Below are 25,515 nucleotides of genomic sequence, written 5' to 3' on the forward strand. Positions count from 1 at the left end.
CCTGAGACTTCCATCCTCTCCAAGACAAATACAACCGAAGGCTAGTTGGCAGCTAACATGCAATTTGTGCAGCAGATAGAGTTTGCTCAAGTGGAATAATAAAGATTGAACTTCCTTTCATAGAAGCAACATATTTATTTTTATTTTTAAAAATTTATTATAAATAAGGGCATGAGAGAGTTCGAAGTTATTACATTAATTTAGAGAGGAGGAATTTCGAACCCAAAACTCATACATTGAAATTCTCAAATTGCAGAGACAATAATATGCAGACAAAAATCTGCAATGTAATTACTTCTCGTTTAATCCTAACTTTCACTCCTCCTTGGCTTCCCTGAATCAAAACCCACCTGGAACAAAAGCAAATCAAATCAAATAACCAAATTTTAAAAACATTAGCAAATCTCTGAATCAAAAGACAGTAGCACGTAATGCCATTTTTGAAGCGCCAGTAACAGTTCCCTCGTAAAAAACGAGCGGTGGTTAAGTTTAACCTACAGCATTGCCAGCAGAAGCGTCTGGGATCCAGTCATTAGTTGCTGGGTTGCACTGGCAAGAAGCGTGGACGTCGGTGTCGGAATCCGGTGCTAAATTGTAACTGTTGTTACCTTTGTTTTGCACTTTGATGAACCCAGTTCCTGTGGTGTGGTGTTGCTTGTCAATGTCGTTCAGGTCCTTGTAGTAGTCTGTCTCCACAAACTCCTCACCAACCTCACTTCCATTCACCACTATTTTCTGCTCAAAAAAATAAATAAATAATAAAAGGAAATGAAATAAACAAGCAAGCGTTTGTAGTCCAACGGTTAGGATAATTGCCTTCCAAGCAATAGACCCGGGTTCGACTCCCGGCAAACGCATTTTATTTTTATTTTTAAAAGAACTTTAATGAAAAACTTTATTTTAACAAAAAAAAAAAAAACCATATTTTTATACTACTCAATTTTCAAACTATTTTCATTATTTTTCTTATTTTTAAACTACAAAAGTTAAGTGCAGAAACTACATGGATCAAAACCATCAAAGACCAAAACCATCATAAAACTAACCTGCGAATCGTTTTCGAGACGATGGAACTCAACGAGTTCAGGAATTTGGTCCTCATTTTTCAAATCATCCACATACTTTGACGAATACTCACTGCGTTGAGGTTTGGAGTGACGCTTGGGAGTCACTCCGTCGAAGTACTCTCTCGTCTTCGACTCGATCTCTGCCTCTTCCTCTCTCGACAAATGAACGTCACTCCTGTTTGGCCTCCCACAGCACTCCATTTTCTTCTTCTTCCTCTTCTCTAATCTCTTCTGTATTTTCCTACAAACTCTCTCTGTTAATTGGGTTTTATACAAGAGAGAGAGAGATTTATTTTTGCTTACCTAATTAGTTGTTGACTTTATGACATTGTGGTGGGAAGTTTTGGGATCCATAAGTATTCAACTTTTTTGAGAGAAAATATCTCAGTGATCTTATCCATTTGTCCTTTGCTTACCTGGCATGGTTTGATGGCAAAATCAACAGAAATGTCCCTGAGATTGTTCATCATCCATCATTTTAGTCATTCCGTTAAAAACTCTTTGGGTAATTTTCAAGGCTTCTTAACTCAATCGTTTCTTAATCAAATTGCCCAAATAGTTTTTAATGGAATGACCAAAATGATGGATGGTGGACAATCTCATGGATCATTTGTAACATCCCACATCGCCCATGGGAGTGGATCATGTAAGCATTATATGTATATTCTAATCTCTACCTAGCACAGCTCACTGGCTTCAAGTTCCATTGGAACTCTGAAGTTAAGCGGTTCGCGCGAGAGCAATCCCAGGATGGGTGACCCATTGGAAAGTTCTCGTGTGAGTTCCCAGACACAAAACTGTGAGGGCGTAGTAAGGGCCCAAAGCGAACAATATCGTGCTACGGTGGAGTCAAACCCGAGATGTGGTGGGGGCCCGGGCCGGGATGTGACACCATTTCTATTGATTTTCAATCTTATGGACCAAAGTGATATGTTATGCAAATCCTAAAGTCTATTTTGACTATTTAGCCTTTTAAGTTGGGTTCTCTTTTTTTCCTAGATTTTTATAAATCTTTTATTATTATCAAGGAGATGTAAGAGGATTTAAAATTATTATAATACTTTAGAGTAAGAGTTTCGAACTCGGAATACATGAGTATAAACCAACGTTCTATCAACTAAGATATTGGATTATCTCTTCTAGATTTTGATTATTTGATGTTCTATTGTCTTTAATTTTATTTACATAAACATTTGGGGTGGGCTAGAGAGCTTATACGCTCACAATTTTTATGCAAATTTGAACTAGTTTTATGGTGCAATGGTAATGCGAATCATTTAGATTGTCTTTATATTGCCAAGGTGAAAGCAAGAATTCTTACAACTCAACGACATTTGTTACATATGTACTAAAATTAGTGAGAAATGAGAGATTTGAACTCCTACTGTGAATCTAAGAGTAAACTACTTTATAATTGAAACTGTAAGCCTACAGAAAGTTAGTTGGGAAAGAGAAAAAAGAAGAAACGTGTTTGGTTTCTACCTAAGTTATAATGTGTTTCACGTTGTTTAGTTTGGGCCAGTGGCAAAGTCAGAAATAATCGGGGGAGGGACGAACTATAAAAGGGTAAAAGGTTCCAAAAAAATATGGACATCCAGGTTTGCAAGAAGATTATGTGAACTACCCAGAATATTCGAAGGAGGATTTGGATAACCGAAATATTTGAAGGAGGATTTGAACTACCCCAAATATTCGAAGAAGGATTTGAACTAACATCATTATTTAAATGAGGATTTAAGCATTGTTTCTTGTTGTATCATTCCATTACATAATTGTATAATGAGCAAAGTTCTAAAAGACGCTAAACGCTAGTTGGGCGGCAACATGGCCTAACGCTCAGGCGAGAATCTAGATGGATTTAAATAAATTTATTACATATCGTATAAATAAGTGCCCATTTATTATATAGCATATAACATCTAAAAATATTAATATATTTTATGTATTACTTTGTTGAATTTGGTTGTAAAAGAAACAAATTCAAATGATTACGAGTTTGTAACACTTTACGGAATATTTTTTGAAGCTTGTAAGCGTTTATAGTGAATTTTAAGAGAAATAATGGTGTCAAACACGTGGCTTAAAAAACATTGGAGAATAATTAAAAAACAAAACAAATCCAATATAAATCAGCACATCTAACTAGTAAACTAGGTGACGCAAATTGATTGGACAATAGTTCAAAAACCAAAACAAATTGGGTGAATTTTGAAAGGGCATGTGGGGTGAGATGGGGGAGAGAGAAAGTCTCTCTTCTTGTTCGTTGGAACCCAAAACAGAAGCTCTATTTCCAGAAGCTGCAAAATGTAGCTCTCTATTCCTCCTTTCTTTGGCCGGAGTATTTTCAAAAAAAAAAAAAAAAAAAAAGGAAAGCGCGGCAACCTACGATGCGCAGTAGCAGGGACTTCTCACGGAGTTACAAGCTTTCCGACGAGATCAGAGGGGCTGACCAATGCTCCTTGACATGCTTTTTAACGAGGGAAGGTACGGCCGCACCTCTTTGCACCTCTATAGCTTCGCCGCAGGCTTGGGCATACTCATCTTGCAAGAAAGAAATATGGTGATAATGCCCAAAAAATGTTAAATGGGCTCAGGCCCACAACTTGGTGCAAATCGAATCAAACTGGAACCAAACCAATCTAGTCTGGGTCCAGTTTGGTTCGATTTTCATGACATTTTTTGGATTTGTTGCATTAGTCGGCAACCGTCAAAAATCAATTTGGAGCATTCTTCTGTCTATATTCTTTGTACTTTAATTCTTGTTCGATCTTTGCTTTTCGATTTGTTGAAATACTCTAGTACAAAACTGGATCCTCTCCTGAGCTCATGATGGGGATCCTCCTGAGCAGCCCATTTGGGCTATTGAAATTTGATCCAACGGCTCCAAACATGGGGCCTTTCTAAAAGTTATAATAATTGCAGCCGTTGGATCAAGTTTGAACGCCCTGGATAGGCTGCTCATGAGGATCCCCATCCTGAGCTCATGAGAGGATCCAGTTCCCTCTAGTACTTCCTGTGACATCCCACATCGCCCAGGGGAGTGATCCTTATATGTATATTCTCATCTCTACCTAGCATGAGGCCTTTTCTGAGCTCACTGGCTTCGGGTTCCGTATGAACTCCGAAGTTAAGCGAGAAGGGGGCTACGAGGACGTCGGGCCCCTAAGGGGGGTGGATTGTGACATCCCACATCGCCCAAGGGAGTGATCCTTATATATATATTCTCATCTCTACCTAGCACGAGGCCTTTTGGGAGCTCACTGACTTCGGGTTCCGTAGGAACTCCGAAGTTAAGCGAGAAGGGGGCTAGAGCAATCCTATGATGGGTGACTGTTAGACAAATAAGGAATATGGTTGGAGTCCTTGTGTAATTGTATATAATATTATTATTGGAAGAATAAGCCGTCCTACAGTCGTCAAGCCGTCCTACAGCCGTCAAGCCGTCCTACAGCCGTCCTACCTTGTCCTACCTACACACTAGCCGTCCTACAGCCGTCAAGCCGTCCTACAGCCGTCCTACCTTGTCCTACTTACACACTAGGACGGCTACCTTGTCCTCTACAGCTGTCCTACCTTGTCCTACCTACACACTAGGACGGCTACCTTGTCCTACCTACACATTTGTATCATGTATATACATCTTTGTAATCTTGTAGAGAAAGATAATGAAAAAATAAGCATTCTCTTCCATTTGCATTCTCTTCCATAAGCATTCTCTTCCATTTACATTCTCTTCCATTTTTCCACATTCATGTATCAATAACAAATATAATTTTTAGCCTACATACCTTTTTCTACATGGTATACAGAGCAGGTTTATAACCCTAGCCCTAATTTTTTTTTTTTTTCGGCAGCTTTCTTTGCCGTTCCCATGGCTGTTCGTGGCTCGTCCCGTCCCTCCTCTGCTCGTCCTCCCCTCCACTGCACCTACTGCAATTTTGATTATCATACCCGAGACACCTGCCATAAACTTCATGGCTATCCCGTTGGCCATCCCCTCCATGGCCAACCGTGGCGACCACCGCGCCGTGCCACTGCTTCCAGTTCTTCCCGCAGCCATGCACCTTCCAGTCCTCCCCGGCAGCCACGGTTTTCTGCTTCCCGGCCCCATAATTTCACCCAGGCCCATCACGTGCAAGGCACCCAGGCCCCCGCCTCCTCTTCTACTCCAGCGACCCACCAAGTACACAGGACCCAGCCCACTTTGCATGACTTACAGCTTGCCATGCCTGACCTCTCTGCCGAGCAGCACTCCCGTGTTCTAGCTGCTCTACGTGACACCACCACCCCTCCTCAGGCCAATGCCGTGCTCACTACTGATTTTGCCCAAGGTTTGTTACCTGTCACCTCTCGTCATGGTCAATGGATTCTTGACAGTGGTGCTACGGATCATATTACTTCTTCCGCTTCATGTTTGGTTAATCGTTCTCCTTCACATTTGCCGCCTGTTTCTTTGCCTAGTGGTGCTTCCGCTCCCATTACTTTTACCGGCACTCTTCCTTTAAATTCCTCAGTTACTTTGAAGGATGTTTTATGTGTCCCTAATTTCCGAGTGGACCTTTTATCGATTGGTAAACTTACAGATGGATTATCGTGTTCCATAACCTTCTTTCCTTCTTGGTGTGTTTTGCAAGACTTGGTTTCGAAGGCGATGATTGGTGTGGGTAAGCGACGTGGCGATCTGTATTACCTTGTGGCCCTTACCTCTTCTCTCCCCACCTGTCAACCTCTCTGCAACATCATTACCATCCCTTCCTCCCTCTGGCATAGGCGTCTTGGTCACCCCTCATCCACTCGTTTGCAAGCTTTAGCATCTAGCTCTCTTAATTGCACTTTTGATTCTAGTCATATTTGTGATGTTTGTCCGTTGGCAAAACAAACTCGTCAACCTTTTCTTTTGAGTTCAATTTCATCAACTTTCCCTTTTGCTTTAATTCATTGTGATATTTGGGGCTCAAATCGTCAATCTTCTCTTTCTGGTGCTAATTATTTCTTATCCATTGTGGATGATTTTTCTCGCTTTACGTGGGTCTTCCTCATGAAACATAAATCCGACACTCAACAATTAATTAAGGATTTTTTTGCTTATGTCACTACCCAATTCCACACTACCATCCAATGCATTCGTACTGACAATGGTGGTGAATTTTTATCTCTTCGTAGTTTTTTCTCTGATCATGGGGTGCTTTTACAAACTTCTTGTGTTTATACCCCCCAACAAAATGGCGTTGTTGAAAGAAAACATCGTCATCTTCTTGAAACCGCTCGCGCCCTTCGTTTTCAATCCCATCTTCCTATCAAGTTTTGGAGGGAATGTGTTCTTACCGCTACTTATCTCATCAATCGTCTCCCTACCCGTCTTCTCCATCATAAATCCCCATTTGAGGTTCTCTTTTCGAAAACCCCATCTTATGACCACTTCCGCGTCTTTGGTTGTCTGGCATATGCTACCTCTGTCACTCCCACCACCAAATTTTCCCCTCGGGCTCATCGTTGCATTTTTCTCGGTTATCCTCATGGACAAAAGGCCTATACCCTTTACGATCTCGACAATCACCGCATTTTCACTAGTCGAGACGTCATCTTTCACGAAAGTACTTTCCCTTATGCCGTTTCTCACCCTCCTATCCCATCCTCTTCGCCTACCTTACCCATCCCACCCCCTCTAGACTTTACATATAACCCACCCCTTCCTGCCCCGACGCCTCACCCTCCTCCAACTTCCTCCCCTTCCACGCCTCCCACAGATTCCCTTGCTGCCCCATTACCCGTTCCTCCCCATGCCCCTGCCCTCTCGGCATCCCCTCCTTCCCCCCCCCCCCCCCCGCTACTTCCTTACCTTTCACCCTTTTACCCACGGACATCCCTACCCCCCCACTACCTACCAATCCTCCCCTTCCCCGCACCTCTTCCCGTGCCCATAAACCTCCATCCTATTTAAAAGACTACGTTTGCTCGCAGGTGATTCTGCCATCCCACCCATCTTCGACTTCGCAACCCGGTTCTACACAAGGTACGCGATATCCACTTTGTAATTTTCTCTCTTATCACCGTTACTCTCCCAGGCATTTTTCTTACATTAACTCTGTCAGTCGGACTGTGGAGCCTTCCTCCTTCGCCGAGGCTGCCACTGACCCCAATTGGCAACGTGCTATGACTGAGGAGCTTCAAGCTTTACATGCTAATGGTACTTGGACTTTAACTTCCTTGCCCCCTGGCAAAATTCCCATTGGTTGTAAGTGGGTGTACAAACTCAAGCACAATTCCGATGGCTCTATTGACCGCTACAAAGCTCGTTTGGTTGCTAAAGGCTTCACTCAGGCTGAAGGTATTGATTATCATGACACTTTTTCTCCTACTGCTAAGATGATTACGGTGCGTTGTCTTCTTGCTCTTGCTGCTAGTCAGTCTTGGTCTCTTCATCAGCTTGATGTTAATAATGCTTTCTTACATGGTGACTTACATGAAGAAATCTATATGTCTCCTCCTCCTGGTCTTCGGCGACAGGGGGAGAATCTTGTGTGTCGCCTTCACAAGTCACTTTATGGTCTTAAGCAGGCTTCTCGCCAATGGTTTGCCAAATTCACTAGTGCCATCATTTCTGCCGGTTTTCAACAATCCAAAGCTGACTATTCATTGTTCACTAAAAAGTCTGGTATTTCTTTCACAGTTTTGCTCATTTATGTGGATGATATTGTGATTACAGGCAATGATGCTAGTGCCATTAATTCTCTGAAGTCTTTTCTCCGTGATCATTTTCGGATAAAAGACCTTGGTGATTTAAAATATTTTTTGGGTATTGAGGTTTCTCGTTCCAAACAAGGGATCTATATTTCTCAACGCAAGTATGCATTAGACATTCTCAAGGACTATGGTTTTTTGGGAGCACGACCCATTGCTTTTCCTATGGATGACACAAAATTATCTGATAAAGGAGAACTTCTCAAGGATCCTGAAAAGTATCGACGATTAGTAGGTCGGTTAATATATCTCACTATCACTCGGCCGGATATCACCTATTCTGTGCATGTTCTAAGCCGTTTTATGCACGAGCCAAGGATATCTCATATGGATGTTGCGCTTCGTATTGTTCGTTATTTGAAGGCTACTCCAGGTCAAGGTTTATTATTTCGTTCTGACAACCAGACCAAGTTAACTGCGTTTTGTGATTCTGATTGGGCAGGTTGCCCTATCACTCGCCGTTCGACTACTGGGTATTGTGTATTCTTGGGCGGTTCTTTGATTTCTTGGCGGACGAAACGACAGAAAACCGTTTCGCTCTCTTCAGCAGAGGCGGAATATAGGGCCATGGCAGGTGCTTGTTGCGAGATAGTTTGGCTTCGTTTTTTGTTGAAGGATTTGAACATTCCTTTGGATGGTCCTTCCATTTTATTTTGTGATAATCAAGCAGCGTTACATATAGCTGCCAATCCTGTTTTTCATGAACGAACTCGTCACATTGAGATGGATTGTCACTTTATACGAGATAAGATTGTAGATGGCACAATAGAGACCAAGCATGTGGGTACGGCACAACAGTTGGCAGACTTGTTTACCAAACCTCTTGGGAAAGAAAAGTTTTCGGGTATGTTACGCAAGTTGGGAGTTCTTGACATCCACTCTCCAACTTGAGGGGGAGTGTTAGACAAATAAGGAATATGGTTGGAGTCCTTGTGTAATTGTATATAATATTATTATTGGAAGAATAAGCCGTCCTACATCCGTCAAGCCGTCCTACAGCCGTCCTACCTTGTCCTACCTACACACTAGCCGTCCTACAGCCGTCAAGCCGTCCTACAGCCGTCCTACCTTGTCCTACCTACACACTAGGACGGCTACCTTGTCCTACGTACACATTTGTATCATGTATATATATCCTTGTAATCTTGTAGAGAAAGATAATGAAAAAATAAGCATTCTCTTCCATTTGCATTCTCTTCCATAAGCATTCTCTTCCATTTGCATTCTCTTCCATTTTTCCACATTCATGTATCAATAACAAATATAATTTTTAGCCTACATACCTTTTTCTACAGTGACCCACTGGGAAGTTGCTTGTGAGTTCCCAAAAACAAAACCGTGAGGGAATGGTAAGCCCAAAGCGAACAATATCATGCTACGGTGGTGGAGCGGGCCCGGGAAGTGATCCGTCCCGGGGCGGGATGTGACACTTCCGACCCAAGAGTAAAAAAAAGGGTCTCATAACAAATATAATGCATGTGCAGGGACTGTAGTAATGAGATTACAACTTATAAGTAAAATCCTTGTCTCCGGATCCTCTTTGTGAGGATGAGGATCCTAGGGATCCTCAAATCGTGTTCGTTTATCATATATCGTGTGGTCAGAAATTATTTAAATATTTATATTTAAAATTAAACATGAACAATACATGACGAAAACTGGCCACACGATATACGATGAATGGACATGATTTGAGAATTCCCAGAATACTCACAAAGAGGATCTAGAGAGGATCGTCATTCCTAAAATCCATCATACCATCAAGTCTCTAAAATCACATACCACTTTGCCGGGGTACATATTACAACTTATAACTAAAATCCACCAATAACTTCGTCAATTACGTCACTTGATTTGAGTGGTCTTACAATCGTAATATGACTAAAACAATACGGTTTGAACTTTGATTAACCAATTACATAATTCTTATTTGGTAAGACATATCATGATGCGGTATAAAATATATAATTGTTATTATGAGCATCTTTCATTTAATAATAGGCTTGATCGAGAGATGTTCTGGCAACTATATAAGGACTGTTCCTGTTCTCACAATATATACGTTCCATTCTGAACAAACCCTATTATTACTATAACACTTTCATCTATTGAGAGTAAAAAACTTTATTGCCATCCGCAAGAGCCATGTCATCCTCTTCATACATATTTCGTGCACATTGATCTTTGAGAATCAAGTCAAAGTGCCTATGATCTATTATTGATGTTGGTTCCAACTTTTATACCATCACATGCATAACATGATAGAAATGGGGTATACAACCCAAAGCTAACTTATAACACCAGAGGCAACAAAGCCAGTTCAAAAGACTCCAACAGTATCGTCCATGAGCAATGGTCCAATCCAAACAGGAGGAGTTTTTTCTCCACTTTGACATCTTTTCAAGTTTATTGTCTCCTTGATATGTCAAATTAAATTATTACATTAAACTATTAAAATAAATGTTTTTAAAACAAAAAACAAAAATAAGATTAATAAAATACATTTAATAATTAATTTAAAAAAAATTCAAGCTACTGTTAATTTTAACAACAAAAGTAAAAGCTGCTAATTCATGTCCTGCCACGTTAAATTTGACTTTTTGATTGAAAATCATTGTTGGTGGATAAAATAAAATAACATGAACATGGGCAAAAAGAAGAAATGGCACCCCCCCCCCACCCCACCCCCAAAAAAAAAAAAGGCCCCTATACGCTATTAACCCTAGACCGACAACTAACATATGCTCATGGCTCCACATCATAATATTATGTTCTCATGATTAAATTTTTTAATTTCTGAGTCGGAAGTCTGTAATTACCAACGCACTTGCACTCGTTCATCAACATATCTCATCTATCCATCTTCCAACTTAGAACTAAATACTTGAGCTCTCAGCTCTCTCTGGGATTGAAACCATCATCATCATGTTCCTTCATATGTTTACTTGTTGCACCAATGAAGCAAGGTAACCTACCTACCTACATACATACATACATACATACATACATATCGTATCAAACCCTTTAAGAGAAGAGATTCATATGTTATTTAAAAAATGGGGTTAGTTATGAGATCCACTCCACATCGAACTTCAACGATCTGAATGTCTATTTTGTAAGTTTCAATTCATAGATCATCCTTACAAAAATTCAATTAAATAAAAAAAATTTAAAGTTTTTCTTAGAACAAAGTGTTCGTCAATTTCTTTGACCTTAATTAAATGCTTCAAATATTTTCGGTTTGGCTAATATTTTGCAATGATAGTTTATGAGGTACAACTAGAAAAATAAATAATTCAGATCGTTAAAGTTTGATGTGGTGTGAACTCCATAACTACTCCTCATTTAAAAAAAAAAAATAGAAATCCCTCCCATGAAATTAAGGCCTCATATTTCATAAGTTACAATTTCTTGGTTACATTTTGAGCTGTTTTAGGCTGCATATGAGTCTCATTCAATAGAATTATCGTCAGCCATCATAATTAATCGACGGTGAGCATCACCATCACATATGTATAATTTACCAGTTAACAAAATTATAAAATTAAACTCATTCAACGATTAATGTATTGGCAGTGGTTCTTAGCATGAAGCGAGTGTTTTGCCGAACATGATTGATATGACCGACATTTTTTTTCATTGTCCGCACACGCTTATTGTTGCCTCTCTATTCAAGACGATAAAATTGTGTATGAAAATAAATTTCTTTGTGCATTGTCAGATGAGTTTAATTTAAATTACTATTCTTGTTCGACAGCTAATCCGGTGGTGATCACTGATCTTAGCAGTGAGCAAATCTTTTGCTCAAGTCCATGATCTTGCATAAAATTTTGGAAACTCTTTTTTCGCATTCTGCAAATTCTCATTTATTTTTTACCTTGTTTATCTTTCTTTTCATTTTCAAACTTTAATTTATATTTCCCATTTTTGGACTAACCATGACTCGATGTCAGTCACCTCTTTATAAAATTATGGTTTATTTTTAATTACGTCTTTTGAAACTCAATTTTGATTTCATTTTACCATCTATAACTTAAAAGGCATTACTTTACTTTCTGGAACTTAAAATTTGTTCTATTTTGACTTGTGGACTTTCTCTTCTTTCTGAAACTTATAGGTCACCTCCTAAAATATATGTGGGATCTAACACCCAATAAAACTATGCCACATCTGCAATAAAATTTGATTATAAATCTTCATTATGCATTAACATCCAATAATCAAAGAAATTGATTAGCCTGGCGTACCCAAATCAAACTCATATAAGAAATTAACAAATCTAAGAAAATATGAAGTGAGTTTTGAGTTTTATAGAAATGACTTTCAAGTTTCAAAAGATAAAATGAGATCAAAATCAAATTTTAAGGCTAAAATGAAACAAACTTTGAGTTTCAAAGTAAAATAAAAACTTTTGAATTACTAAGAGAAAATAAGGATTAAAATCGAGTTTGAAAAAAATGTAGCTAAAAATATGCCTAGAATTAGAAAGTGAATCTTTCCATTGTCAACTGTAACTCCAAATCCTGAACGTACACGTGTAGGATAAGCAGACATATCAGCCTTTACACTCTCTTTCTTCACATGCACATGCCCTCCCCGTAGGATCAGGATCCTCTCCTGATCTAAGGATGAGGATTCTCATGATTAAGAAGTGTGGATCGTTGGATGAAAATCCAACGGCTACAAATAGAGGAATTTTTTAAAGTTATAATAATTATAACCGTTAGATTTTCATCCAACGGTCCATACTCTTTGATCATGAGAATGCTCATCCTTAGATCAGGAGAGGATCCTGATCCCTCCCCGTCCTCCACAGTCCACTCACTAGTCACTACTGTGCCCATAACTCCAGATAGCCTTCCACCTTTGAGGCCGTAACACCAACTAACCCCGTTAATTTTCCGCTCACTCAGAAAGAAGAAGGTCGCTGCCGTCAACGGCAGCCGGGTCAACCCGTTCACCGTTCCGTACCACGGTAATCCGTTGCCATTTGGGAAGCTTCAGCAAACACGATTGTCTCTTGAGCTCCGAGGTCAGTCTAACTCAGAATTTTCATTTATTTTATTTTAATAATTCATCAATTAATTTAATATGCTATCTTAAACGGTAAATTTTCTTATCCTGCGCACCCACCCCTCACTCAAAGATCAAAGCCACTGGTCTGCGAATCTGATCTACCTTGTTTTTCTCAGAGGCGGAGAAGTACTCGAGGCAAAGAAGAAAGGGGAGAAAATGGCGGGAAAGGTTTCGAATTTCTCGGATCTGATTCAACGAGTGGCAGCTTCTTGCTTGCTCCACCCACTCGCCGCCGGGCGCCACGATTCCTGCGATTCCCCCGTGCATCGACGCACCGGCGACGAGGACGACGAATTGTACGAGCACGAGACCGGCGATGAGCATGACGAGGACGATGGAGATGAGGAAGACGAAGACGATGAAGTGATCGACGGTGGAGGTTTAAGGTTTAAGGCTGGGGAGGATCGGGGGTCGACGAAGACGAATAAGGAGGTTGTGGAGATGGAGATGGCAATGCGGGAGGTTTTCGACGCCGTTGGGGCGATGAAGAAGGCGTACGTCAGCCTCCAGGAGGCCCACATCCCGTGGGACCCGGAGAAGCTCAGGGTGGCTGACGCTGCCGTGGTCGGTGAGCTGAGAAAAATCGGGGTGCTGAGAGAGAGGTTTCGAAGAAGGCATTTTACCGGCGGGGGAGAGCGAGTGATGGCGGGGAGTACGTTGAGAGAGGTAGTGGCGCCGTACGAAGCGGCAGTGGACGAGCTGAAGAGAGAGGTGAAGTGCAGAGAGTTCGAGATCCAGAACCTCAAGGAGAAGCTAAACGGCGTCGCTAACGTGTCCCACTCGAAGAAGGGCAGGTCCGTGTCCAGAAGAAAAGTCGGTTCCATAGGTCTGACTGAAGGTAAACATTAAAGTCTCTCTCCCAACTTTGTCTTACACTACGTAATGACAATTCTACCCCTTAATGGCTTCTAATTACAGTTGCAGCGGCTCCAGCGCCGGAGCTGTTCGAGGCGACGATGAGCCAGGTGAGAGAGGCATCCAAGTCTTTCACGTCGCTCCTCCTCTCCCTAATGCGCGCAGCCCACTGGGACATCGCCGCCGCAGTCCGGTCAATTGAAGCCGCCACCGCGACCACCGTCGGGACCAACACGACGTCTTCGACCATCGCTACACAGAACGGCGACGCCAAGTACGCGCTGCAGTCCTACATTTCGCGGAAGCTCTTCCAGGGATTCGATCACGAGACGTTCTACATGGACGGCAGCCTCTCGTCGCTGCTCAACCCGGACCAGCACCGCCGCGACTGTTTCGCCCGGTACCGCGACTTCAAGGCCATGGACCCCACCGAGCTGCTCGGGATTCTGCCCACGTGTCAGTTCGGGAAGTTCTGCTCCGCCAAGTACCTGGCCGTCGTCCATCCCAAGATGGAGGAGTCGTTGTTTGGGCACTTGGAGCAGCGACGACATGTCGTAGAAGGGGGGCACCCGAGGAGCGAGTTTTACGGGGAGTTTTTGGGGCTGGCGAAGGCGGTGTGGCTGCTGCACTTGCTGGCTTTTTCGCTTGACCCGCCGCCGAGTCAGTTCGAGGCGAGTCGAGGAGCGGAGTTTCATCCGGGTTATATGGAGAGTGTTGTGAGGTTTGCGGGCGGGCGAGTTCCGATGGGTCAGATTGTCGGGTTTCCGGTTTTTCCCGGGTTTAAGCTTGGGAATGGGTCGGTTATTAAGGCCAGGGTTTATCTGGTAAATAGGAATTAGAGGGGTTTATGCGGTGGGTTTGCTAGTGAGTAGTCTGCCTAATGTTACTAGACTTGTAGGCCTCCTATACTTTTGAGGATAATTTTTTAGAATATGGAACATAGGGCGCACCGCCAGTATTTCGGGCACACTGAAATTTCTTAGTTTTGAGACTGTAAACGTTATTGCACTGTTTAATTTAAACAATAAATCTCTCATTAAATTAGAAATGGTTTAGCCCCTTGATCATTGTTGTGACTATTTTATTGTTTATCGACAATTGGCAACAGTCAATATGTTTCTCTATTTATCATGTCATATTTAGATACCTAAGCATCTTTTGATTTTGGCGAATTATTGTAAAGATGATTTCTCAATAGTAGCCTAAAATGGTCAGTTCAGATTACGAGAGATACTGTGAAGCTGACTCAAACGACTGCAATAATTAACATATAAACGTTTTAGGCAGTTCAATCAACAGCACCTCCATTTAGCTGATGCCACAAGAAAAATAATTAAGAATAAGATATCCGAGATAAAGTGGAAGCAACTACAACTAGAGAAAAGATGAGAGAAATGTTGAGAATGAGTCCGACATTGATGAGAGGAGAAATCTTGCATGGACGTATAAGTAGCTATGCTACTTTCTATATTACCAATTGGTTTTATGGTAGAACATCAACTTTCTTTAAGAAATTCGGTTACGGTGGTTTTGACATATGAACCGAAGATCTATAGATGCGATTATAAGACAGAGGCTCAAAGGGGTGGAAAAAAACTTGAAAAGATAGTTTAAGAAAAGACATGGAATACTTGGAGTTAATATAAGACTTGACGCAAAACTGAGCGCAATAACGTTCTAAAATTCATACAGCTGACCTCACTTAGTAGGATAATGTTTTATTATTGTTGTTGTATATTAATTCAAATGGCAATGCAAATATAAATAACAATATTTATATAGTTGTCTAGTATAGTTGAAGGGAAGTAGCTTCCCAAAGAAGGGTACAAAGATATGATTCCCTTTCAAACTCTCTCCAACGATACAAAGATATAAGGATTTTATGCCTAAAATGGAAAAGCGGAAGAAATTTGGGGGAAAAAAAATTGAATCTTTAAATGCCATTCCAAAGCAAAAGCTGCGTCTTCGTGCTTTGTGGTGACTGAAATCCGAAGAGCGTATTTATACCCGAAAAACATTTTTCGCCTGCCATGGAAAACATACAAAGCGAAAAGGAATCGTTACGATTTACAAGCAGGTTACTGGAATTAAACATGAACTGCCTGTGCAATTGAAAATCCCACATTAATGCAAATCTTACTTGCTCTAGCATTAGAAACATAAGCACATTCCATGATCCTAGCCGACCGAAGTTTGGGAGGAACCCTTTATAGAAGGCCAAAAATCCCTGCAGTATGTCATGAGTTGCAAAACAATGGAGTCACAAAAACCCATTTAGATATTGGCCTTTTAGTATTCAAAAACTTCGAAGGCGAATGGCTTACAGAATCAGAGTGCACGCACAGATTAAAACTGATTATAAAGCATACCTCATACTTCAACGTTTTGACGAAGCAATCCAACGTGTTTTTGTAAGTTGAATCTCCCATCATTCTGGATTTCACCTAGAACATAACAAGGAAGGCATCCAAGCCAACATTTTCCTTACTAACTCATCCACTCAAAAACTAAATAAAATTGTTTTGTACAATTAGAAAATGTCATCACAATCTTTCACTGGCACACCGTTGTTACAGCCTGCAACGAATAATATGCAATGCAGGTCGGTGCTACCATCACAAAACCAGCATTCAATGATGATTAAAATTTGTGAACAAATATAGCAAGCGCTTATCATTTCTGTTTTACTTTCTTAGGTTGGAATATAGCGCACCGAGAAGGCATATGGTTATCATATGATCACTTTTCTTTAAATTTTGTTTAATGTTTACAGATCTGTTGGAGTTTCCATATGTTGCAAGCATGCAACCTAGAAAACCACGGAACTTAATGTCACAACTAAAAGGTTGCAGAGTGCATACCATGTCAACAGGAGAGCCAATCGAAACTGCAAAGAAACCGGCACCCAGACCAGCTAGGATATGAGTTAAAATATTGTCCGTGGACCCTGGAATTTTCAAAATTGTCTGCATAAGTATGAAGAATCAGGAATCACTGGGATAATTATCCTAGTTATAGCAGATTATATCAACTTTCAAATTAGAAAGATAACTGCACTTCCGAGAAGGAATGTTATGAGAATACCTCCTTCACTTGATCATAACTGGCTAGTTCGGCAGCATTTACAATAGCATTCCGTGCTACATTTGGCACCAGCCCAGTCCATAGGGCCCCTAATCCTTCCTAAGTGTTAACAAATATTCAACAACTAAGCTGGTCTGCAAACAATATTTAGGAACGCAGAACAAAGAAAAACACTGTTCTACTTTGAAAAAAAGCTAACCTGTCTTACTATAGTGGAATAAGCATCTAAGGCTCCAGCATATCGCCTAGGAACTCCAGCTGGCAATTTTCCTTCAGATTGAAGTCGAACCTTCACAAGGTCAGTTGGATTAGCCACTATGATTGCCAGAGCACCTGTCAACATAGAAGTTAACAAAAGAGTATGCTGTTAAATTTACTTTTTTAGATCAAACGGCAGGGAAGATAATGGCAATAGTTTTGGCGCCTTCAGATGATAAAATATGTTAGTGAACAGCACAAGTTGCATAAATCTAGTCTCGCAATATAGTTGCCAAGTACACTTACCAGTGAATAGAGCTGCAAGTATTTTGTGGAATAGAGGAATATCTCCAACAATAGCACTGCCAACAAGGAAAATTTTGACCTGTTCAACATTCAGTTTATAGATATACAGAATGTGTCACAAAGAAAGCATTAAATAGGTAATTCATAATTTTATTTATGAAAGAAAACGTATTTAGAACTCACAGGATCATATAATCCAATTCTCAAGCCTCCGTAAATACATTGGCGTTGTAATCCTGGAATTATGCCATTCCAAAGTGCTGCTAAACCTTCTTCCCTAGCGATTGTAGCCATAGTACCCAATAGGCCCCTATATTTTGGTGCACCAGCATCATCCCCCGCGACTGCTTTCTTTTGGAGCTGAAGCCTGACTTTAGCAGTGTCTAAAGGAATGGTACAAAACTGCAGAATATTCATGCATACACCATTATACACCAAGCTTCGATTTTTATGCACACGCACACAAACACACAAATGAAGTTGAGACCTTGTAGTTGTAAGACCGTCAAATCATAATTCAAGTGCTTAAATTGTTCAACACCAAGATAAAATAATTAAACCGTTTCGACTTTAGCCTAGCATTCGCCATTTAACCTAATTTGCTCCAATTTTCGATCCTAACCTATCAGTTTGTTCACATTAAGCCACATTATGCAAATCTCTGAACCATCATACCAGGACCAACTGTCAAGCACAAAAGAGCAGCAGCTACCCTCAAATTTCAACTTCATATATCCACATTCATTCCCACAAACAGGAGATCAAAATTCAGCACTGAACTCAATCAGAAACTTACAAAACCCAAGTAAGAAATTACACTAATTAAGCTAAAAACACAGAAATTAAAGCTAAATTATTATCAAATCCACCGACCCAGTAAACCAAATTTCACAACTAAGCAGTAAAAAACTATCATTTACGCTGAAATTTTGAGCAAGAACACAAACAGATGAAGTATCATCGATTACCTCAGCGAAGCAGGCGGCGAAAGCACTGCAGATGAAAGTTTGCAAGAAGGAGATCTCAGACCTGGGGCTGAGATCTGCCATTGGAAGGCGCAAAACGAAAGCTTCAAAAGCAAGGAATTTGGGGAAATGGGGAGGGAAATTCAGAGGGAATGGGGGGATTAAGGTTATATAAAGAAGGTGGTTAATGATTAGTTACGAAGGAAAGGTACATGGAAAAAGATCAAGAAGAAGGAAGCTTTTGCAATCGCAATCGCCTTTTTATCACAACTTTGCCATTTCTTGTCGGTTGTCGACGTCGACGTCGTCGTCGTTTTTAATTGTTTTAGTTTTGGGGGGTTAGGTTAGGTGGACTTGTATTAGTTAAATTGGGATTTGCTGCTTAATTTGATTTGTTGGCATTGTGATTTTGAAAGTTATAGCCTCTCAACTCGTATAACAAATCATGTTATCTGTAATTCAACTAGTGTGGATGAAAACTCTACTAATCATCTCAATGCGTGTTTAATTGGATCTAAACAACATGTGACGATGATTTTCTCAGCAACATAACTTATCATCGTGCTGCTAAGCTCGATGACGAACACTTGTGATTTGAGGAGTGAAAGGAAATATGACTTCTATTTTTAGCTTTATTTGCTTAACTTACATTTTACAAGATTTTCACTCTTAGCATTTTATTTAAAAAGGAGTATTTGTTGATTTTTCGACGTTTAGTTTGATGATAAAATGCATTTAAAAGAGAAAATAATTCACTATGATATGTTATTTTCTGTCTAAAAGGGATTGATTGAAGTTCATCAACAGAAAAAAAATGTGGTGGGAGAAGGGTTCGGTGTCAATACTAAATGCAAAAAGTTTGACACCAAATATTCCCAAAAAGAGGTTTCAATTGAATCATAGATGTTAACTCTAAACATAGAAGAAAATTAATTGGTATGCAAAAGAAAATTAATTGTTACAAATTCTAACGAGAAAATATTGTGATGTATCGTGAGATAAAAGAGGCAACAAATGAGATTGAGCATAATCCATTCACCATATAAAATTTCAGCTTATGTTTGACTTCTTTATACTTTGTGCTACCATGCCATTACTTCAAACAAGAGTTGTGAACAAACTTTGGCTAAAAATTCACTAGAATTACGAAGCTACTTTAACTTACACGGTCTAATTTGTTCAAGTGTCATCAACTTTAACAGTATTGTAAATGTATAACTGAGTGACAAACGCAAGCGTAGAAATTAGTGTTGTTTTTCTTTAACTTAGACGAGAGGCATGCCAATCAAGTGTTTAAGAGTATTTGATTTAACCCACCTTGAGGTCGTGCATTTGATTCTTCCTTCCTCCGTTATCGCTTGTGAAAACATTGTCTGTTAGAAAACTCACAACGCTTATTATTCAATAAAAAATCGCATTATTTGCAACTCAACTAGTGTGGATGGGGACTCTACTAATCATCTCAATGCGTGTTTAATTGAATCCAAACAACATGTGACAATTATTTTCTCAACGACATGACTTATCCTCGTGTTGCTAAGCTCGATGATGAACACTTGTGATTTGAGGAGTGAAAGGAAATATGGCTTCTATTTTTAGCTTTATTTGGTTAACTTACATTTTACAAGAATTTCACTCTTAGCATTTTATTTAAAAAGGCGTATTTGTTGATTTTTCGACGTTTAGTTAGATGATAAAATGCAATTAAAAGAGAAAATAATTCACTATGATATGTTATTTTCTGTCTAAAAGGGATTGATTGAAGTTCATCAACCGAATAAAATGTGGTGGGAGAAGGGTTTGGTGTCAATACTAAATGCAAAAAGTTCGACACCAAATATTCCCAAAAAGAGGTTTCAATTGAATCATAGATGTTTAACTCTAAAAATAGAAGAAAATTAATTGGTATGCAAAAGAAAATTAATTGTTACAAATTATAACGAGAAAATCTTGCAATATATCGTGAGATAAAAGAGGCGGCAAATGAGATAAAACATAATCCATTCACCATATAAAATTTCAGCTTATGTTTGACTTCTTTATACTTTGTGCTACCATGACATCACTTCAAACAAGAGTTGTGAACAAACTTTGGTTAAAAATTTACTAGAAAAATCCTAAAGACATATTACGAAGATACTTTAACTTACACGGTCTAATTTGTTTCACTGCCATCAACTTTAACATACTGTAAGTGTATAACTGAGTGACAAACCCAATTGTAGAAATTAATGTTGTTTTTCTTTAACTTAGATGAGAGGCATGCCAATCAAGCGGTTAAGAGTATTTGATTTAACCCATCTTGAGGTCCTGCATTTGATTCTTCCTTCCTCCGTTATCACTTGTACATTAAAAAAAAAAAGCCATAAAAAAAGGAAATTTTAACGAAAAGCCCATGCTACTGTTTACTTTAACGAAAAATCACATTTTTATACTAAAAAGTCAAACATGATACTTTTCACTTTACCCTTTATTTTGTCGTTATCATTAAAACTCAAAGTTTTAAAGTTCTTTTCATTAGTTTTTCTTAAAAAAAAAGGCTTTGGTGGTGTTAGTTTTTTCTTAATGGGCCACCCGGTCATGGGCCTTTAATTTAATTCAGTTTCTGGATCAGAAATAAGTCCAAACAACTGAAGGTGCAGGAATAATTACTCTGTACCCTTACTGCAGCCAATCCCTCCCCGTCAAAGTCCTGCGCGGGAACACGAACCCACCAAATCCCGCCAATCAAACCCCAAAATTCCGAAGTACGCTTCCCATTTCCCCCACTATATAAACCCTAACCCCCACTCCCTCGCTCAAACCCTCCAAATCTCCCCCTCAAAATCTCCAAATCGAACAACCCGCACGCCTCCGACGACCCGGAAACGATGTTGGAGCTCCGACTGGTCCAGGGCTCGCTGCTGAAGAAGGTGCTGGAGTCCATCAAGGACCTGGTGAACGACGCCAACTTCGACTGCTCCTCCTCCGGCTTCTCCCTCCAGGCCATGGACTCCAGCCACGTGGCGCTCGTCGCCCTCCTCCTCAGATCCGAGGGGTTCGAGCACTACCGCTGCGACCGCAACATCTCCATGGGCATGAACCTCGGCAACATGTCCAAGATGCTCAGGTGCGCCGGAAATGATGACATCATCACCATCAAGGCTGACGACGGCAGCGATACCGTCACCTTCATGTTCGAAAGCCCCAGTATGTTCTTTCTTCCCCCCTCCTTTTTTTTATATTAAGGTTTTTTTCCCTAAATAATTTGATTCATTTGGGATTTCGTTAATTTGGGTTTCTTTTTTGCTATTAATTTTGATTACTGGCCATTAATTTTCTTTCTTTATTATTGCTTTTTGTAATTGCTTCTCTTGCATGCAAGAAATTGTAGGAAAGCAAAAAGAAACAATCTTTTAAATTTATTTTTATGAATTTGAAATTGATACTGGATTTGATAGTCATTTTTCTCTTATTTGGTTATGACCTGCAAATTTGTTAGTAGAATTTAAGCAAAAATGGGGTTTTATCTGATAATTCTGTGTTTGCCGATGTTGATTACTTTGTACCGCATTGAGGTTCTACCGTAGAGATTCATTTATATGATCCTGCAGTGGCTCTTATTCTTTATGGAAATATGTAGAAATGCTGATATTGTGAGAAATTGAATTCTAAGTGACGAAAGTTGTACTGACAGTGATTAAAATTATAGGGAGACATTGTATCCGATAGTTGTAAATGTTAACTGGAAGTTTTGCAAACAAGGTTTTGGCTATGTGATAGTTTATTACCATGCTTCAATGTTAGTTTTGTAGTTGGTGTATTTGTTTGTTGTTTTGATTTTCGGTGTTTTCTATGGGTGACTGATCACAGCACAAGATAAAATTTCTGATTTTGAGATGAAGCTGATGGATATTGATAGCGAGCACCTTGGAATTCCGGAGGCAGAATACCAGTCTATTGTGACAATGCCCTCTGCTGAGTTTGCTAGAATATGTAAAGACCTCAGTGGCATTGGTGATACTGGTACTTTTTACTCTTTATCCCTTTACATGATTCCGCTTTATCCAAATTTCATGTATTTGTCTTGTGGATATGTGAGTAATCGTTTGATGTTGTTTGCAGTTGTGATATCTGTGACCAAGGAAGGAGTGAAGTTCTCTACAAGAGGGGATATTGGCACTGCTAACATTGTCTGTCGGCAGAACACTACCGTCGACAAGGTATACTGTCCTTGTGAAAACATTGTCGGTAAGGTTTTTAGCTACTGCAATCCGATGCCTAACTTTATTTTGCTGATTTTCGGGAATTGCAGCCTGACGAAGCAACTGTCATAAATATGAGCGAGCCAGTGTCGTTGACATTTGCTCTGAGGTACATGAACTCATTCACAAAGGCTACCACATTGTCGAACACGGTCACAATCAGCTTGTCTTCCGAACTTCCAGTTGTGGTTGAGTACAAGATTGCAGAGATGGGCTACATTAGGTTCTACTTGGCTCCCAAGATAGAAGATGACGAAGATGAAACAAAGCCTGAAGCTTGAGTGTTATGCCACATCATCATCAGCATACTCTTTTGCTGATGTAAACTGCTCTGTTTAAAAATCCAGGTAGAGGATTTGTAATAGGGGTCTTTTCTCGCTTTCTCTGTGACAATGAGTGAGCAAATCTGTAGTTTAGGAGTTTTTGAATCCATTAGGTAAAGATGTTGTAGGTTTTCGATTGAAGACAATGTTATTTCTCCCATTTCTTTTCTCTTCATGGGTTCTTGATTGATTTCTGGGTTATTATGTATAGCGAAATCATCACGTTATCTTTCATTATCAGCGAAATCAAACAATAATACACAAAATTCGAACTCCCTAAATCGAACAGAAAAATTTTGAGCTAAGCACGTCGGGGCGCAAGGTTACAGGGCAAATGACACACGTTGCTTGAGCTGTCCTCTCTGATTTGGGCAGACAAAAGCCCCTTGTTCCTCTCCTTTGCACAAAAAATTGGAGAGTGCAGCTCAAGAAATCTGCTCCATATATATACCCATAAAAATACTAAATCTACCTCCCTCGTTTCTTGGCTTCGCCGTAGAGGATGACTCCTGTTACTGTGAGACCGTAACCGAGCATTCCGGTCACTGATACCGGATTTCTGAATATCAAAATTGAAACCACCACTGCAACCGCTCCTTTTGCATTTCCCAACACCTGAAAGACACAGGATACCATATTTCAGCAATTACCATCCATGAGATATGTATTTTTTAACATAGCAGAAATTGAGTGTCACAACACCAGATGATCATATTGATTTATTGGCAAACGAGGTTGCATTTGTCCCACATTAAGCCTCGTTTGGATAAATTCACATGGAGAAAGGGTTTGGATGGAACATAACAATATACTAGATTACAGGGTGACCTAAGCAACAAGGGTCCACGCATTGCGAGGGTCAGGGAAAGGAACGTCTATCGTACGCAGCTTTATCCTTACTTTGCAAAAAAATTGTTTTCACGAGTTGAACCCATAATTGTAGCAATGTTCTCAGATAACACTATTACCGTATAAGATAGTTCGACTGTGTCGACATCATCTCAATATGTTCAAAAAAATATTTAATTACCTGGAGAGTTAAGGCACTGGTGTGTTTGGTTACCACGAAGTTGGTCAAATTGACAAAATATGCAAGAGCAGAGTTGAACACCAGGTACCAGACGATTGACGCGTCATCTCTTGCAAGTGCAATTGTTATTCCAACTACGTCCTCTTCCATCAAAAGAGCTGCAGGGAGAAGGATTGCCACAGCTACAGGAGCCATGTACATGAGCAGGTTCATGGAATTAAGCTTTTCCCTGGGAAATTAAACTGGAATTACAATCTCACTTAATTAACTCATAATTTTGTTTGATTAGTTGGTAATTAGATGTTAAATATTTATGGAGAGGGTTACCCTTCAGAAGAGAGGAGTATCCCTTGAAGCACTGACTTGAGTGCCCTTGCTGCTGTAGCACCAATACACATTATAAATCCAAACAGATGAAAACTTGGTTCTCCCTTCATTCAATTAAAAAAAGAAGAAGAATATGAATAACTTCTCTCATATTACCTCCAAAGAAAATGACATGAAAAGTTATATTGATCAAATCCTTCTCTTTAATGTTTTTGACAATGATAAAGAGCATACAATGAGAAACCCTTAAAAATTTTAGCTAGTACAAAGTTCTTTGGGCCAGAATCCCTCGCATGAATTTTCAGAAGTTTATGGTGCGGCGAAAATGCCACGAAAATATACTTTATGGTTGTGTTAAGAAAAAAATTGTGTACGATGATACGAACACTTGAAAATAGCCAATATCAAATTAAGGTTCGGTAAAATATGTTTCACATTTCAAATCAGGTAAACCAAATATTTAGAAAAGTGAAACCAATGCCCAACCCCAAAAACAAAAAATCAAAATTATTCATCAAAGAAATATAAAAGGTCAGAGGATAAATGCTAAAATTAAGTTCAGGGAAGAAATTGTCAATTATAAAAGTTTTAGGGGGAGAAATTAGCAGCTCCTTATAAGTTCGAAGGAAAAATTGACAAATGCCTAAAAAATAAAGAGCTTGATATTACGGTCTTACCCCGCTGGCAATGATAACGCCGGTGACAACCGGAATAAGAGTAACATACGTGACCCAGCCCTCCTTCTTGAGAGTCATAATATACGCAAACACAGCCGTGAAGAACGGCGTGGTGGCGCCGATGGCCTGGTTAAACGACACGGCGAGGTACCGGAGCGAGATGTTCCCGCCAACGACAGACAAACAGAAGATGAGACCGAGGGACGATATCTTGAAGAACTGGACGCGAGACTTGATGCTCTGCATGGGAACGACCTTCATCCACGAAATGGCTACGTAGCTGAGGAGGGAGCACGCGAGCATGTGGCAAAGGGTCAAGAAAATCGGGTACTTGAACCCGTAATTGCTCAGGAGAAACTTGTTCAACAACAAAACTCCGATGTTCGACGAGTACCATGCTGTTATTAATCCGACCGTGACGAACTTCGACATGTTTTCGGGGTTTCGGATTTGTTAAATTTTGTGAAGGGGAAGGTGGAGTGCATGGATTTGTTGAGGTTGTTTTTGAATTGTTGAAGGATGTCGGAGAGACAAAGATTTGATTGGAAATGGGGGATGGTGGGTTGGAGGGATGGAGGAGATCATGTAATGGATCTGGGGAAGGAGATGGAAAGAAATCTGG

General features: G+C 40.0%; 5 protein-coding genes and 1 non-coding gene across 6 annotated transcripts; 3 read left to right on the top strand and 3 right to left on the bottom strand.

The window, feature by feature from the left end:
* Positions 1-96: 96 nt before the first annotated feature.
* Positions 97-1,362, bottom strand: LOC137716492 (uncharacterized). Its single transcript, XM_068455949.1, has 3 exons — positions 1,047-1,362; positions 499-735; positions 97-350 (listed from the first exon to the last, which is right to left on the bottom strand). Exons 1-3 carry the CDS (start codon positions 1,266-1,268, stop codon positions 309-311), a joined length of 501 nt encoding a protein of 166 aa, XP_068312050.1. The 5' UTR covers positions 1,269-1,362; the 3' UTR covers positions 97-308.
* On the top strand, positions 786-857 carry TRNAG-UCC (transfer RNA glycine (anticodon UCC)). Its single transcript has one exon. It is a non-coding gene; the product is annotated as a tRNA-Gly (tRNA).
* Positions 1,363-12,700: 11,338 nt separating the features above from the next.
* Positions 12,701-14,792, top strand: LOC137716445 (protein GRAVITROPIC IN THE LIGHT 1-like). Its single transcript, XM_068455906.1, has 3 exons — positions 12,701-12,840; positions 13,001-13,722; positions 13,803-14,792. The coding sequence occupies exons 2-3, from the start codon at positions 13,041-13,043 to the stop codon at positions 14,576-14,578; spliced, it is 1,458 nt and encodes a 485-aa protein (XP_068312007.1). The 5' UTR covers positions 12,701-12,840; positions 13,001-13,040; the 3' UTR covers positions 14,579-14,792.
* Positions 14,793-15,445: 653 nt separating this feature from the next.
* Positions 15,446-18,523, bottom strand: LOC137715797 (mitochondrial uncoupling protein 2-like). The gene is made up of 9 exons (XM_068455146.1): positions 18,296-18,523; positions 17,511-17,729; positions 17,328-17,406; positions 17,023-17,156; positions 16,824-16,922; positions 16,601-16,705; positions 16,109-16,183; positions 15,880-15,966; positions 15,446-15,764 (listed from the first exon to the last, which is right to left on the bottom strand). Exons 1-9 carry the CDS (start codon positions 18,374-18,376, stop codon positions 15,741-15,743), a joined length of 903 nt encoding a protein of 300 aa, XP_068311247.1. The 5' UTR covers positions 18,377-18,523; the 3' UTR covers positions 15,446-15,740.
* Positions 18,524-21,068: 2,545 nt separating this feature from the next.
* LOC137715396 (proliferating cell nuclear antigen) lies at positions 21,069-23,034 on the top strand. Its single transcript, XM_068454714.1, has 4 exons — positions 21,069-21,481; positions 22,145-22,297; positions 22,397-22,494; positions 22,587-23,034. Exons 1-4 carry the CDS (start codon positions 21,163-21,165, stop codon positions 22,815-22,817), a joined length of 801 nt encoding a protein of 266 aa, XP_068310815.1. The 5' UTR covers positions 21,069-21,162; the 3' UTR covers positions 22,818-23,034.
* A 124-nt stretch (positions 23,035-23,158) lies between these two features.
* LOC137715395 (probable sugar phosphate/phosphate translocator At3g11320) lies at positions 23,159-25,479 on the bottom strand. The gene is made up of 4 exons (XM_068454713.1): positions 24,894-25,479; positions 24,217-24,320; positions 23,890-24,118; positions 23,159-23,474 (listed from the first exon to the last, which is right to left on the bottom strand). The coding sequence occupies exons 1-4, from the start codon at positions 25,323-25,325 to the stop codon at positions 23,328-23,330; spliced, it is 912 nt and encodes a 303-aa protein (XP_068310814.1). The 5' UTR covers positions 25,326-25,479; the 3' UTR covers positions 23,159-23,327.
* Positions 25,480-25,515: the final 36 nt, after the last annotated feature.

Source organism: Pyrus communis, chromosome 14 (assembly GCF_963583255.1).
Source record: "Pyrus communis chromosome 14, drPyrComm1.1, whole genome shotgun sequence".
Taxonomy (NCBI): Eukaryota; Viridiplantae; Streptophyta; class Magnoliopsida; order Rosales; family Rosaceae; genus Pyrus; species Pyrus communis.

Coding starts and splice junctions, on each gene's coding strand:
- LOC137716492 (XM_068455949.1), bottom strand. CDS start 1,268: ATGGAGTGCTGTGGGAGGCCAAACAGGAGTGACGTTCATTTGTCGAGA. Junction 736..1,046: donor GTCTCGAAAACGATTCGCAG/GTTAGTTTTATG, acceptor TTTTTTGAGCAG/AAAATAGTGGTGAATGGAAG. Junction 351..498: donor ACGCTTCTGCTGGCAATGCT/GTAGGTTAAACT, acceptor CTTTTGTTCCAG/GTGGGTTTTGATTCAGGGAA.
- LOC137715797 (XM_068455146.1), bottom strand. CDS start 18,376: ATGGCAGATCTCAGCCCCAGGTCTGAGATCTCCTTCTTGCAAACTTTC. Junction 17,730..18,295: donor TCGCCGCCTGCTTCGCTGAG/GTAATCGATGAT, acceptor AATATTCTGCAG/TTTTGTACCATTCCTTTAGA. Junction 15,765..15,879: donor TGTTTCTAATGCTAGAGCAA/GTAAGATTTGCA, acceptor TTTCCATGGCAG/GCGAAAAATGTTTTTCGGGT.
- LOC137715395 (XM_068454713.1), bottom strand. CDS start 25,325: ATGTCGAAGTTCGTCACGGTCGGATTAATAACAGCATGGTACTCGTCG. Junction 24,321..24,893: donor GCGTTATCATTGCCAGCGGG/GTAAGACCGTAA, acceptor AATTGAATGAAG/GGAGAACCAAGTTTTCATCT. Junction 24,119..24,216: donor ATACTCCTCTCTTCTGAAGG/GTAACCCTCTCC, acceptor TTAATTTCCCAG/GGAAAAGCTTAATTCCATGA.
- LOC137715396 (XM_068454714.1), top strand. CDS start 21,163: ATGTTGGAGCTCCGACTGGTCCAGGGCTCGCTGCTGAAGAAGGTGCTG. Junction 21,482..22,144: donor CTTCATGTTCGAAAGCCCCA/GTATGTTCTTTC, acceptor GACTGATCACAG/CACAAGATAAAATTTCTGAT. Junction 22,495..22,586: donor AGAACACTACCGTCGACAAG/GTATACTGTCCT, acceptor CGGGAATTGCAG/CCTGACGAAGCAACTGTCAT.
- LOC137716445 (XM_068455906.1), top strand. CDS start 13,041: ATGGCGGGAAAGGTTTCGAATTTCTCGGATCTGATTCAACGAGTGGCA. Junction 13,723..13,802: donor TTCCATAGGTCTGACTGAAG/GTAAACATTAAA, acceptor TTCTAATTACAG/TTGCAGCGGCTCCAGCGCCG.